At 40.0% G+C, this 16,258-nt stretch overlaps 1 protein-coding gene across 1 annotated transcript in view; it reads right to left on the reverse strand.

Moving 5' to 3' along the window:
• The window catches only part of LOC120522457 (zinc finger and SCAN domain-containing protein 12-like), an 11,555-nt gene extending 6,892 nt beyond the window's left edge, over positions 1-4,663 (reverse strand). Inside the window, exon 1 of the mRNA XM_039743391.1 lies at positions 4,396-4,663. Coding sequence (XP_039599325.1) covers positions 4,396-4,591 — 196 coding nt within the window. The 5' untranslated portion in view covers positions 4,592-4,663. The remainder of the gene's footprint in view (positions 1-4,395) is intronic.
• Between the last annotated feature and the right edge of the window lie 11,595 nt (positions 4,664-16,258).

Raw genomic sequence — 16,258 nt, forward strand, 5'->3', positions numbered from 1 at the left:
CGCCAGCACAGATTAAAATACTTGCTGGGGAGACGACACAGTCACGATTATCAACTGCACGCCACACATTACATCAGTTGCTGGGGAGACTCTGCTGATTGCCCACTGTTGTGACAGAAAATTAAAGTCATATTATGGACATCAAAGCCAGTATTACTGTCAGAGAAAATTACAGGCATTTTACGGATATACAAACCAGTATTACTGCGAGAGAAATTTAAAGGCACACCGACGCATATTACAGCCACATACAAGCCAGTATTACTGTAAGAGAAAATATTACGAACATATCTAACTAACAACATGCCACACACAAAAAAAAAAAAGGACACGTCAAGTAGGACAAAAGACACAGACAATCAAATCCTATATAAGCAACATCTCCTGGAAGAACGGTCAGCTCAGCAAGTAAACATCAACAAAAGAAAGGCTGAAAGACAAAGAAAAAAAAATACGAACAAATAGATCGATTAAAGAAAAGAAAATGAGTGTCAGAAAACGCTAAAAGAGAGAGACTCGGAAGAGCAAACCTTACAAAAAGTTGGCATTTACTTGCAGAACCAGGATTCAGCCACGGTCAGTTATATGTTGCATTATCAAGAGTTAGAAGTTTTCCAGATGTTGTTGTCAAGGTTATAGATGGTCCTGAACAAGGCAAACTCTTGCCAAACTCAGACAGAATATTTACAAGAAATGTTGCCTATAATGAAATTTTATAGAAAAATTTCATGAGGTAAAAATAGAACATTTTCCTAAATATCTTCTTCAGATATTGTGTATTACAGATTGTTACAAAGGTTTACACTAAGGCAATATTAATTATACTTACTGTATTGTCATATATGTTTCAATTTTATTTTTAATATTATTTTACTTTAGGCTTCTTGCAAATTTTTTTTTTTTTTTTGTCAAAAATATAAGACAAGAAACAGAATGAGATCAGGGTCCCTTGCCATTTAATACAGACTGGTCCTACTAATGTTTATGCACTACTGTTCTACCGTCCGTTATTGTAACGGGCTTAATGTCTAGTCTACATATATTGACACATACACACATATTATATATATATATATATATATATATATATATATATATATTTTACACACCCTTTGGGGTGCGAAAGCAGCTGTTGCTGGGAGTGCCAGAATCCATCGAGGAAGAAAAATGAAAAACATTATTTGTACAAATTCTTAATTTATCTATCCATTCCTAAGTAATTAAATGGGCAGGCTATTTCATATCAGTGCAATACGCTGCTTGTTAAAACGGATGACTTCCGCTCTTACGTGCACTTAGTGCTGCGTGGGTATTATGAACTATTGTATCTGTTCAAGTTCTATTTAAATTTTAAATATAAGTAAGTTTTATTTAGTCGACAGAAATATCTTTGGTAGGAATGTAAGTTAAATTTAGTCATCATTGCTACCAAAGATATTTCTTTCGACTAAATAGAACCTACTTATATCCAAATAGAACTTGAAAAGATACATTTTTTCAAATCTGAGCGTGCATTTTAGATCGACTTAAGGTGCACTACATCGAGCCCCGTGCTATTGTGCTCTGGCCTGCCTGCCTCAATAAGTCACCGTCGTTCAGCTCTTACTTTTTACCGTTCATTTAATCATGGGCCTCTCTACATTTTTGTTTATTTTCGGGTTGTAATGTTCATTAAATTTACATATCATCTGGTCCATTGGCGGACCATGCATCTCACACCTAGGCCTTCAGTACTGCTCCATCTGAATCAATCCGCCCCTCAAAAACTAATTTATCGTTATAAAAACCATCTAAATACGCAGAAATACAGTATAAAGAGCAGCTGCATATTATTCCATAATAAACATATAAGATTAATTGAAACGAGACTTCAGCCACATCAGATACGCTAACACAAACTCTTTTGCTCTTTCTGTTTCTCATCGATGGTGAATCTCCTGACCTCTCAATCCACGACACTCCACTAAGCTCCATCTACAGCTGGGATAGAAGGAGCCTAAGAGAAGACACTGAGTGGCCTCCCTCACCAACTGCCACCCTCTCTGATCCTCTTTAGTCGAACTAAATGGCAGATTTTGTTTTATTCCTCCAGCGTCTCACCACAGGACTGATTGATTATATTTTTATTCTGTTCTCCCTGACCATCTGACCGGACTTATAGTAATGGACCTAAAAAACTTATCTTCACATCAGGGTTCTACCTCTTTTATATTTGTGTTATGTAAGCACAAATTGATTATTTTGACATTATTTTTATATATTATTTATTCAGTTAAATATAACTATCCATCTCTAACTTGCTCTTTTGTTTCTCCGTTTATATTGTGTCAAATCACTTTGAGATACGTTCCTTATATGAAAATGTGCTATAGAGATAAAAATGTCATTGCTGTTGTTACTGACATGAGCCCAGCTTGTCAATTTAAGTGAGACTCACCGCCAAGTGCTTTCTGGAGTAGCCCTCCTGGTCTGTCCACTGAGTACAAGGTCTTTTTCTGCTCTTCTCCCATCTGTTTAATTTCTCCATCGTCTTCTTACCCTACAGATGTGCCTGCTGCGTTAACCACCGTCTGGTGTGACTGAGCGCCAATGTGTGTGCCAGTGTGCCCCGCAGCGGACTGACATCCATTCTCAGGCTGATGCCTGCCTTCCTTTGAAATCTGCCTATGACTGCAGTGTAAGAAAATGGATGGATGGCATCTGACAAGTGGAGCTGATGATGTGAGACTTTCATGAGGACGCAGCCAAAGGCACTCCCTGTGCAGTGGTCTCCATTGCCGCGTCACTCTTTGTTATTTTCACGCTCTTACTAATACTCATTTTTTTGTTGTTCCCCTCTTTTCTATCCTCCTGATCTTTATAAGGACCCTGCAGTGGAGGCGTCATCTTCAATGATGGACTCAACGCCAAAGCTTGGCCTTACTCTGTTAAAGTTCACCTCCATGGTGTTGGAGTAACAGAGGGGAGCCGAGTGAACAACTGACAATCAGGAACAGCAATCCGGTATGAGAATTTGGGTTTGTATCTTTTGTTTTTATTCATTGGACACAATTGTGATGACTGAGAAACCCAACTTAAATTAAACAATATGTCAATATGTGTCTTTTCTTCCATTAGTATGGGCCAGTGGTTAGCACAGCTGCTCACAGCTCCAATGTGATGCTTTATGCGGTAACCAGAGAGGGGCTGGGAGGGGAAGCTGACCAACAGCAACAGGTCAGTTTGGTTTCTCTGCTGCCTCATTGCAGTCAAATTCCACACGGCCTTCAAATGTTCTCTGTATGTCTGCACAAGACATCCTAAGAAGACAGCAGCTGATCCGTCCGCATCTCCTTAGCACGCGGTCATCCACCCTCATAACACGAGTGGCAGAGACGTGAAGTGGCTGGAGCATTGCACGCCCCTTCAGAAATGGTGGGCGGGTGAAGCGAGCAGGGGGCAAAGCCCCCTAGTATGTGTGTGTGAGTATATATATATATATATTTCATACATGTAACAGCTCACTGAATCATCGTGTTGTACAAATTTACTGTAAGAGAAAACGTCTGCCTGTGTGAAGACGCGAGTCTGTGGACACGATCAGCAGAGACAAATCACTCCATCTGAATGACTCGGGCACAGCATTAGGAAAGGACAGATGCCATTTAAACCAAAATCATTGCAGTAGATTTAGCGGCACAGATTGGGATGAGGGGCGGTACGGTGGCGCAGTGGTAGCGCTACTGCCTTGCATATAGGAGACCCGGTTTGCTTCCGGGTCTTCCCTGCGGAGTTTGCATGTTCTCCCGTGTCTGTGTGGGTTTCCTCCCACAGTCCAGAGACATGCCGGTTAGGTGCATTGGCGATCCTAAATTGTCCCTAGTGTGTGCTTGGTGTCTGGGTGTGTATGTGCCCTGTGGTGGGCTGGCATCCTGCCCAGGGTTTGTTTCCTGCCTTGCACCCTGTGTTGGCTGGGATTGACTCCAGCAGACCCCCGTGACCCTGCAGTTAGGATATAGCGGGTTGGATAATGTAAGGATGGATTGGGATGAGTTTAGGATTTAATTTTGTGCACATTTGTCACCTAAATGTAGCACAAACGATAATAACGCTTGTTGTTGTTATTGCAATTATTATGAAGATATGACTGTGAAATTTAATTTAACATAATACTGGTGACATGTTAAGGCTTCAATGTCACCTGTAGTCATGTGCTGGACACTTTCAGCTGTTCTCAGTTTTCATAAACCTTTACATTTTATTACTTGTTAGGTCAGCTACTGTTAGTCGTTATGCACTTGAGCAGCTGATCTCCATTTGTGTGTCTCACTCTCATGCCCACCTCCTACAAATGGCTGGTAGAATTTCTAAATGTTGTTATTTACACTTTCTTTTACGTTTAGTCACATTACTTACTTATTCCTGCACTCCTAGATGGCTGCTGCTCTTCATCATCTTCTTCTTCTCTACTGTCTCCTTTATTGATTTTATCCTCAAACTCTGGTAGCTCAAATTTCAGTTCCACAGAATTCTGCTGGGTAGCCAGTTGTCCCTCCTTTGTGTCCCAATACTGTAAAGTGGAGTGAGATTCATCAAAATTCTGTTTGGACATATTTCCAATTTCAAGGTTTTGCAGTTCAGGACCACCTGAGAAATCTTCAGAATCCTCAGCTTTAACTTTATCAATCTCCCTTTGTGTTTCTCCTCTTTAAAACTGAAATTCTTTCTTCCCAGCCCTCCATCTTCACACACAAATCCTCTGGTGTACCCCACTCAAGGTCCTCTTCTTTAACCTGCTGCAGTCTTTCCTCCACACCATCGTCTTTGGCTGAGGCCATGCTCTGTGTGAAACTCTTCTCTCCTCTCAAGTGTTTGCTCCTTTCTTATAAGATTCTCCTTTCAGATGGACAGTCCTGACCTGGAGGCCATTAGACCCCTCACTGCTTGACCATGTAAGCTGAATAGAAGGCTCCTGTTGTATCTGATCAAATAAAAGTGATAAAATTACTTCATAGATACACCAAAAAGAACTGGAGCTCATTTCATTGTTAACATCCAGTTTTAATCAAACATGGAAATCTACTAATTAAGTTGTTATGTGGGATTTGAAATTCTATGAATGATCCATGTTAGTCTAACAAGCTCTCAGCAGATTTGGAGTAAAAAGCTACTTGACAGCAAGACAAAGTCCAGCTGACCGATACAAAGCCAAGAACAGAGAATAACAAAAGGGATAATACAATTTGAAAAATTCAGGCATTGTCATTTTAAATCATCTGGCCATACTGGCCACACGGCTTACTCAAGTCAAGTCAAAATGTAGCAGAGACAGATCCAAAGTCTAGACCTGACCTAAACTAAGACCCCCATTTCAAAGAGACTCGGCCTGCGATGTGTTCATGTGCCACAAATCAATCACAGTGAGAGTAACAGAAAGAGACGCTGAAGAGAACACTTGGAGGACAATCACATATGAAGTCACGTTTGACAGCCACTACAAATGTTAAGAAGCTGCCTGACAGATTCAGTGGACCTGTCTGAATGGCTGTTGATCCCCCATCTGTCAGGAAGGGCGGCCCCTCCACCTGCCCACTGCTCCATATTCACAAGCACTCCTTCTGTCATTCCTCTTCCATTCTCTCTCATGTTTAGAACTGCAATGGCTTTACTGTCCCCCGGGGGTCACTTCAGCTAAGGATATCACAAGAACTGATATTTAAGTTCAAAGTTAAAACCAAAATTCAGAAAATGTAACAGGAGTTTCTTTTTTCCAATTCCTAAATAAAGATGTACGCATCCAAATCAAACAACCATAAGGACAGACAGGAGTGGCGCCTTGATTAAAGGCTAAATGGTGGGCTCAAATGAGAGCAGGGCAGGGGACAGGATCGAGGTTTGCATGAAGAACTGAAATACTTGTCAATCAACTGAGAAATATTACAAGTGGATATGTTATAAGTCAAATGAGGAACAGAAAAAGCAGGCTTTGCCAAAGAACATGCATAATGAGACTCAGTCCGATGTTGGGTAACAACAGTATAGTTCATTAATGCCCACCAAGGATTATCAGTCCATATTCTTGTGAGAACAGCCCGAGTCAGGGTGCGTTTACTCTCGATGACGCAAAGTCTTCATTACGAGGGGGAAAAACAAAAAACTGTCCCACCAACAGAATTGTCAGAATTGCTATGAAGGATCAAACCGGGCCTTGAGCCTAGTTAAAGTGGAATGTCATTACGGGCAGTTTGATCTCACCATAGAGTTAGTTCAGTAATTATTCACAGCTTTGGACTGGGCTATCATTTTTATACAGATGATACTCAACTCTATTTCAATGTGAAAAGTGAAACTCATCAGAGCTCTCTCAGCTCACAACACTCTTCAGTGAAATTAAAACCTGGATTGAGCAGAACTCTTTAAAATGAAACTGCAAGAAAACTGAACTCCTGCAAATTAGCACTGAAGTGCAACTTAAGAAAATGAGCTTCTCCTCGGCCACTCTTGGTGGTGATCTCATCAGACCTTCTTCTGATGCAAGGAACCTGGGGGTCATTTTAGATTCCTGCCTTTCTTACTCTGCCCACATAAAGAGACTTTCTTACTTCCACCTCCATCATGTATCCCATGTTCGCTCATTCCGCTCCTTTACTAATGCGGAGACACTTGTCCCTGCTGTTATCACATCCTGTATTGATTATCATAACTCACTACTGGCAGGTGTTTCTTCTAATCTTCCCTCACAGCTCCAGTTGATTCAAAACTCTGCTGACACGGACCAGCAACAGCGAGCACATCACAGCCATCCTTCTTCACCTCCACTGGCTCCCTGTGTCTTACAGGACTAAATATAAAATTCTATTATTAACTTATAAAGCTTTAAATGGCCTCTCACCGCACTACATCAGTGACCTGCTCCATCGCTCTGCTCCTGGTCACCCACTAAGGTCCTCTGATTCTGTGCCCCACACTAACCTGAACTCTATGGGTGACAGCAGGGCCTTCAGCGCCCAAACTTTGGAATGACCACCTGAAATTAATGAGGCCAGCTGACTCCATTCATTAATTAAAAAAACTAAACTAAAAACAACTAAAAACTCATCTGCTCAGGAAGGAGACAAATCCACCTGACATTCTGCCTCCTCTTTCAGTCTTCCTCTCTGTCCAGATGCTCAGAATGATCCGTGTCTGTCTCTGTGTGTCTGTGTGTGATGCCACAAATGAGGTTATTTGTTCAGACTTTTCTTTTAGTGTTCAATTTAGTATTTTACTCGGTTTATTGTCATTTATTGTATTTAATGCTCTGTATATCCTCTATTTATCTGATTAGCATTCTATGCAGAAAAGATTTGCATCTAATGTTAAATAAACCCTGCTGTTCTTTCTGAGACGCTGTGAAATGCCTTCAGCATGGGAAAGATGCAATATAAATAAAATTTTGATTATTATTATTATTATTTAGTGATTAACTTAATAGTGAACTTCTAGTGCCACCCAATGAGCTTTGGCAAACCTCAGCTCTGACTTGGATTTGGTGGTTTGATGTCAGGTTCAAGATATATAAATATACATGTAAAAAATAAAAGATGAAGTGACAGGTAAAAAATATAATCAGTAAAGCAAAAATGCTTTAAAAAATTAGGAAGTCAATACTTTCTGCATACAAAATGACTCTAAAAAGCAATAAACAAGAAACTCAGTGCTGTCTCCATTTGGTGCATTGTTTGGCATTAAAGTGTAAAATTAAAATAAGTAACACATTAAAACTTGTTGGCTTGAATGCTAAAAGTGTCACAAATCAAACAAGTGCGTTGGACTTGTGTGTAACCGAGTGATAATTGAAACCTGACTAAATAACAAAGAGGGGATGAGGAGAAGTTTGATGCTTTTAGCTCTCACTCACATGGCTGCTTGTTCAGTTGTCATCACTCAGTCTTTTTCAGTAAAACAAAAATGAAGATATTTGTTACAAATGTAATAAAAATGAACAGTTTAAATTTAGAGTAGAACATGGAAAGAACCTGAACAGACGTTTAAATGCAAGGTTGTATAGGCAGAGTGAAAATGTAGTTTATTTGTATAGACTTATTGTTATTTTAATACACTCACATCATACTGTACATGTGTTTGTATTGATGAGATCTCAGTTAAAAAAAAAATCCACATGGCACAGTTTGGCAGAACATCCAGAACAAAACAACACACGCACTGTCCACCCTGGCCATCGGACCTTACTTATTCTATGTTAATTAATGTTGACTTATTTTTATTTTTTATTGCGTCTATTTTTCTATTCTTCATTTTGTAAAGCACTTTGAGCTACAATTTTTTCCATGAAAATGTACTATATAAATAAATGTTGTTGTAGTTGTAAAGATTACTCTGGTGATATCTGCTTATCCGTGTCTAGCCATAAAAGAGGCAGTTGGGTTAGCAGTGCGAGTGGCAGACAGAATTTCAGGGTGTCACTCCTGTCCTGTCCCTAAGTGATATGTGACCTGAAGCAGCACAGTGCAGGCACAACACCCGTCTGAGCAGCTGAAGAGCGGACGGCACAGAATGGAATCATTCAATTCTTTACACCTCACTCAGACTCCCCCCAAAGCAGGCCTTGTTTAATATCCACTGTGGTCTTAATTAAAAACTACATTAGCCAATATTATAATAATAATTATTCTTTATGGTCTAATGGATCCTGCACCTTTGCCTTGAAAAGATCTCCCATTGCTGTCTATACCGAGTCTGCACGTTCCCCCTATGTCTGGTAGGTTCTACTATGGAGTCTCAAACACACCGGCGACCAAAAACCCTGCAGGTCAGTCTGAATGGGGGCTCTGAATCAACCCAGGGTCACTGTCTGAGTGTCTCCCGTCACGTTGGTTCCGGCCTTGTACCTGACGCTGCTAGGATCGGCTCTGGTCTCTCTCGACTCTCCTCACCTCCACATATTTCCTGCGAGTACTCTATGCGAACTGCAAATGTGATTTGAGAGAAGTTTATTGTGAAATGTCCAGCCTGGCATCTTGAATAGTTACTAAGAACAACGCACACTAAACTCGGCCTAAATTCAAATGAAGGAAAGCGATTGGCGTGCAGGTTACACGCCAGACTGCGTGGACTGAGAGTAGAAGTGAGGTGCGGGCGGACTTGTGGTGGGGCGAAGTGCCATCACCATTAACGATGAAGTACCTCGGCATATCACCGCGGCTCTCTTTTCTAACTCACATTATCAATGAAACGCACACTCCTTCTCTCTCTGATTGGACACTCACACGCCAGGCTTTTTTCTGTCCCCTCACTGCTCCACTTTTTCTTCACGTTTCCCACTCGATCGATGCTTTCGTTGCTTACCGACACTTTTCCCTTGCCACTCTGTCTTTATTTCCTTTCTCTTCTTCTGCTCCCTTTTGTGTCTGAAAGAGCAGACGCGCGCTTGTAAGCCAGATCGAGCTGTACACTCCTGGCTGAAGCGAAGGTGTGCACTACATAGTGATGGGACGCTCGATACTCAGGTTTCGACACTGTGTCGAGCTTTCGAAGCGCTGGAGATCGAAGCACCGCTTCGAGGCTTGCTTCAAATGCGCCCGTCACGTGATTTTGAGCACGCTAGCGTAATGACGTCATTATATCCGCGCAGTCAGCAGTCGATTTGGTCAGTCACTAGTCTGCTGAAGTGCTTTGGCTCAAAGCGTAAAAGCGGTTGTCTGTGCTATATTGATAAAATACGCTAACACGAGTTCAAATCCTAGTTGGGGCTCGCATATGTTGAAATAAGGATTTTGTATAAAACAGTTAAGTAGTACTTGTTTGAAAGTTAACAAATATATTTTGGAGACATTATGAACGATTTACATGGGGCACCTTTTTCCTCGGTGTGGAATTGTGTCCACCAAGAATCTGTAACAAATCGATGAGCATATTTTGCGTAAGGTAGCACGTATTGTAACAATCCAGAATCTATTCTACCCCATGTCGATCATATCACAGAGGCTAAGAAATGCTTCACTAAAGCCGACGTGGTCATTACACCAGTATATGCGCAAGACATTCCTCATTAAACGTTTTACTATTCAGTGATTCCCAGATCTGTTGCTGATTTGTATTATTGATTTCCAAAAGCAATGTGAGTAAAAGCGTGTTCTGCATAACTAATCACAACTGTCTTTAAAACAGAATCAGCGCCATCAACAGTGTCTTCTGCAATTTTAGGAAAGCCTCAGGATTTCTGCGTTAATGAGACAAAAAAGTTGTAAAGAAACTTTGCAAATTCATCCAAAGGTGAACGTAAAGATCACTCAAGTACTGAGAAGAAGGAGCAGCTGGATAAGCACATCTGGAGCCAAACTTTCAAAAAAGCACCTGACTTTGTCATGAACATTCCTTTAGTTGTGAATTCATCTTATCAAAGGCTGCGCTGGGGGGTAAATAAGTAATCTTCCGAAGTGCAGCACAACAGAGTAAATAATTGATGTAAATAGAAATACTGAAAGACTAAGTTTTTGCCGTTTCTGTATTCTTAAACCATCTTCCAGTTACACAATCCCCCGCAGTCTCTGTCACATTCAATGTTCTCTGCTCCTTAACCTGTCTTGTTACCCAAAGCATCAACACTCAGTTTCATTCAAGGCTTTACCGTCCTTCCTTTCATAGACATAAAATAAAACACATTTCCTCTACATGTCCAATAATAATAGTAAACTTGCAGGAACGAGAAAAGCACAAGATGAGAATATTTATGACAAGAGCCTGGACATCAGGATGAGAATGTGCCTTGTCACCCATTACGTGAGCTCGTCTGCCATCCCTCGGTTACACTGGCACACGTTACACTCTGGAGCAAATGCAATGGAGAATATCAATCAATCAATCAACATTTATTTATATAGCACATATTCATACAAAAAAATGTAGCTCAAAGTGCTTTACAAAATGAATAGAAAAATAGAAGACACAATAAAAATAAACATAAGTCAACATTAATTAACATAGAATAAGTAAGGTCCGATGGCCAGGGTGGACAGAAAAACAAAAAAAAACTCCAGAGGCTGGAGAAAAAAAAATAAAATCTGTAGGGGTTCCAGACCACGAGACCGCCCAGTCCCCTCTGGCAATCTACCTAACATAAGTCAAACAGTCCTCTTTGTATTTAGGGTTTTCATGGAAGGACCTGATGATGATGGTCACGTAGACTTCTGGCTTTCAGTCCATCAATGTTGGTGCATCATGATGCTTTGAGTAGGTGGTGGTGGCGCAGGCCACCGGAAAAGAAACAGAAGAGAGAGTAGGGGTCAGTATGGATTTTGGAGCCACTGTGAATAGTTATTATGAAGAATTGAACATACAGAGTATCAGGATTAAGTTAAAGTGAAGTTATAAAAGGCCATGTTAAAGTAATAACATGTAATAAAGTAATACCGACAATGTACACCTTCAGAAGTGGAATAAATCGACTGTATACGTAGAACATTTCAGATAAACGATGAATTTTGTTAATCATAAACAATGCAACATAACTATTATATGTGTTGTTACTTTTATTTATACTCACCAAACGTTACAGATCTACATGGGAAATGAACACAGGTAATATGTTTATAATCATTCTCACTAAAAGACACTGTCAAAATATACTAATGAGAAAATTGAGACACATTGGCCTTTAGGAAATATAAAAAAGTGTGTGCGCTGTCACTTAGGACAGAATGCATTGTTAACGGGACGCACTCTCTACTGACACGATGTCACGAAAAAAGAAACAGCGCAGTCCATGCAAACTCAAATCCTCCTTGATGTTTGATCTTATGATTAATTGTCAATATCAAATCAATAAAGTCATTTTAAGAAGATAACAAGTCTGCTATAGTCAGTTTAATCAACGCTACTTTTAAAAAGTTTCCTTATACAGAATATAAAACAGAATCTCAATGATACGGGACTCGCGAGTAGTAACGAATAATATGTGACACTGAGAAATTATAATTCCTAATAACGGGAACAAGTAAAACTACGACTTCCTAAAACGGACACTGTAAATGTAGGCATTTCAATAAATAATTTAGGAGACTTGTGTGTGCATTTCAATATCGATTTAAGAACTACGTAGGCCACCTGTTGTACTATAAACGGTAGCTCAAGCAGCACTTAACAGTAAATAGTCTAACAGGACAATGACTGACTGAAACGAAGATGCTGCGCCGCAACAATTAAGGTTCACACTGTCGTTCTGCATGTTTAGAAGGCGCTGGTTGGCTGAAACTGTTTATAGCGAATTGTCCCAAGTTGGAAGTGCCATATAGCGATCAGACACGAAAAGACACATTTAGGCATAATGGACAGTAGTTTATTTTTCTACAATACAAATTCAGTACGACACCTGGGTCTCCAAACACACAAATATGAAGCTTATTACATTTTACAGTGAAACTCTTTACATACACAATATAATTAGGGACGTGTGCCACCTGCCCGACTACGGTGGCCCAACCTTCCCTCGATAGCTCGATTCGCTCGCTATCCGTCCAAGCTTGTTAAATGGAGGAATAGAAAAAAAACTTTCACAAGAGGAGGATCAGCGACACGAACCTGAGCAACAACACCACTGAGCCACCTAATCCGGATAATTAACGAGCTCTGCACAACTGAACTACTACTACTGTTCTTACTGCGGCGGATGAAATATGTTGTTTGACATATGCACGTTAAAATGGTTTAATTGATACGAGAGTATCATTGTTGTATTCTCCTAATGAAGACGAAAAAATTATATGTATAGATGTATACTATATGACGTACGGTTTGAACAAAATTAAGTGTTCCATAAAAAGGTTGAACGATTTACCTAATCTTTTCATATATATATAAAGTTAATATATGACAATATATCTTTGACACTATGTATCAGACAAAGGAAATCACAGCAATCCACAAGAACAATAATTAATTCTCAGCAACTACCTGAATTGTAGCTTAACCATATCAACTGAAATGTGTAATGTCAATACGAATTACAAAATATAACTAGAGAGTTAAGTGTCAGATAGACTCTCAAAATTAAGAGGTCAATGCCTTTCAGTGTGCTGAGGCTTTACAAAGATTCAGTAACCAGTGACCATGTCTGCTCGAAGCCCTATCATGATCCAATCTCGGTACTACGCATGTCTGAGGCTTCTGTAGCCGCGTCATCATCTCAGTAGTACGCATGTCTGAGGCCTCGGTGCCCCGTTCAAAGCCTGTCATGACGCAATCTCATTTGTACGCATGTCTGAGGCTTCAGTAGCCGCGTCATCATCTCAGTAGTACGCATGTCTGAGGCTTCGGTAGCTCCGTCATCATCTCACTAGTACGCATGTCTGAGGCTTCAGAGACTCGTTCAAAGCCCGTCATGACGCAATCTCAGTACTTTGCGCAAAGCTTCCACTCATTATTTATTCAACGAGCTCCCGTTTGAAGTACATATGGCATCAACAGAGTTAAAAAACTCAACAGAATTCCCATTGAAATGAAAGTTTGTAGATGATCAATACATGTTAAATGATCGTGCCCGATAATACGTTGTGGCAAAAAATACAATTATAAATTATACATCATACAAACGCCGACTTGTTGAATGCATAATGCTGCAAAGAAGAGCTTTAGCAATACGGGTGACGACACATCTCTCACTATAATACTCTCCTAAATATCCATTCTTCGCCTCATGCAACGTTTTCATGCAACACTGAAGGTATGTCATATAGTATACATCTATATATAATTGTTTTCGTCTTCAGTACATACATACATGTATACATTAAAAAACATACATTATATACCACCCTCCTGAAAATAGTAGTAGTGCGGTAGCGTTACCGCTTCATACTAAAGCATACGTGGGTTCGGGTCCCACGTCCACCCTCTGTAAATTATGACCCAAAAGAGTCTGATTTTCTTTTTTTATTTTTTTTTATTAAACAGCAAATTTCAGCGTGGACCGGAAGCGAGCAAGGCGAGAACACTAGTAAAGATATATCAAATGGAAATGTGAATCTTGTTTTATGTCTATAACAAAAAAAATATTTGAGTAACGATTTCAACTGTTTTGTAGTTGTTGATGGCGGGTTTAAATTTTTAAATATTAAATTAATAAGGTGGAATGTGTTCTTGCTTTGAGTGTTAATGTGTTAGTAACTGGGATTGCGCCTCTATTACTGGAAGATTGCTTAGGAATGATACAGACTGGACAACTATGTGTTTTAGGAAATGTTTTATTATTGCACTGTGCTGTGACAAAAACTTTTACTGATCACCTGTCCGGACCTTGAAGATGTGTTCACGAGGGAGGGATGCTGTTGTTAAAAGCAAATGTTTTTCAACAGCAGGTCCAGATGTGTTTATCCCGCTGCTTTTTGTTGCCTCAGCACTCAATCTTTAATGCCGACCTTGATATGTGCACTGCTCACATTGGAGTGTCCCGTGTGTGTCGGTGTGCCGGTGACTGATCTGCGCCGTGTCTCTCAGCCTCTCTGATGTGCTCCGGATTGACGCCTTTGAATGTTTGGTGCAGCAGAGCAAATTCAACCTGATCTACCACAGTGGCTTTGTTATCACCTTATTCCAGCGTTTCTCAACCTTTAAGTATTTGCGACCCGAGTTTTCATAGCAGTTTTAATCGCCCCCCCCCCAACATTTTTTGAAATGTAGATGCATATTTGATTATACCTACTTAAGTTTTATCGACATTTATCTAACTCTATACAGTATTTATTGTTCTATTATCAGAATGTAGTTTAAGTTAATTTGTTTTGGTTCCAACAGATGTTTTCTTTTTTTCACATCTTCGCGCCCCCCTTTTTGTTACTTCGCGCCCACAGGTTGAGAACCACTGCCTTATTCAATGGAGGGTTCATGGACGTCAAATGGCAATGAATAGAAATGGATTAATATAAATACGTGAGCTGCCATCCGCAATTAGACATCACATTTTGATGATTCCCGAACAGATCTCTTATGTGATCCTTCCACAGTATCTCTCAAAATTATTTAGTTCAAATTGGTTATAAAGATTTCAATTCTGATCCTTTTTTTATCATTGTTAATTTTGATGAGTCTTTAAGTCGGATCGAACTCGGCTAGCACTACGTTCAGAATTTGAAAAGCAACCATCTTAGTTAATTGTGCCATTGACGGCGTCATTTCGTTGTAGCTAATTCGTTATTTTCGTGCTCCACAAAATATTGTAAAGTACTAATAAATGAAATATTTCAATACTTGATCGAATAATAACAACTGATTTAAGGATTTCACCTTTTCTTTCTCAAATGTGCTTACCTATATCATGGCAAAGTACAGGGATAAACCATTATTTTCCGTCTACTCCATTTTAATTAAGTCAAACCAAGGAAAACATTTAAGGCTATTAAATGTGATCTCAAGAAAAGATGAGGGTTAATTCTAATACTAATAACAGGAGCGATTATAATGATACAGTGCAAAGGTAAATACTAATTGAAAGAGCCGGGAATCCATGCGTGAGGCGTCTTATTTTAACTCTTGCTAGCGTATAGTGCATTCTGCTTGTCGGCGTTAGTTATTTATATATTGATATTTTTAGACATCAGACACTAGAAGTTGCTGACGAACCCTTCTCTTCGTTGTCAGTCTGTAGCAGCGAAAAATAAAAGCAATAAGAGTTATAACAGACGTCATTGAAGTGGATCATGAGTTTGTGTAATGTTAATGAAAATGGCCAGGAGGGGTCACTAAAGAGGTGAGTGTCAAATGCTTCGAAGCTTCGATACGATTTCCGACACAATTGCTTCAAACGTTTTGATGCTTCATGAGGCTTCACTCCGCCCATCACTAGCACTACAGGTATGGTCGTGACGCATGCGCAAATGATAGGTTTGCCTCTCCATCGTCGCAAGCGGATGACGCACTTTTATGTCTTATCCGCTTTATCGCTTTCTCGGAGCTCATGGTCCTTTATGCGAATCAGACACTTCTGTCCAGACTTTTTCTACGCCACAAGAACCAGCAAAAACGCTAAAGATAAGATAAGATCGAACCGCGCAAGTCGCGCATGAGTGGAATTATTCGACGATGACGGAAGACGAGACACGCTAAGCGGTTATTGATTTTAGGTGGTGATTCACACATTTGACCTGTGAGCGCGTATTTTTATATTCCTTTACGGCATACTGGTGTCTGCACAGAGTCACTCTCTTGTCATTTTATGAATTTATTGTAAATGACGGGGGTCACTCACTTCGAGCCGGCGTAATGTCCGATTTGGGGTCAAGGGGGT

Source organism: Polypterus senegalus, unplaced genomic scaffold, assembly GCF_016835505.1.
Source record: "Polypterus senegalus isolate Bchr_013 unplaced genomic scaffold, ASM1683550v1 scaffold_2056, whole genome shotgun sequence".
Taxonomy (NCBI): domain Eukaryota; kingdom Metazoa; phylum Chordata; class Cladistia; order Polypteriformes; family Polypteridae; genus Polypterus; species Polypterus senegalus.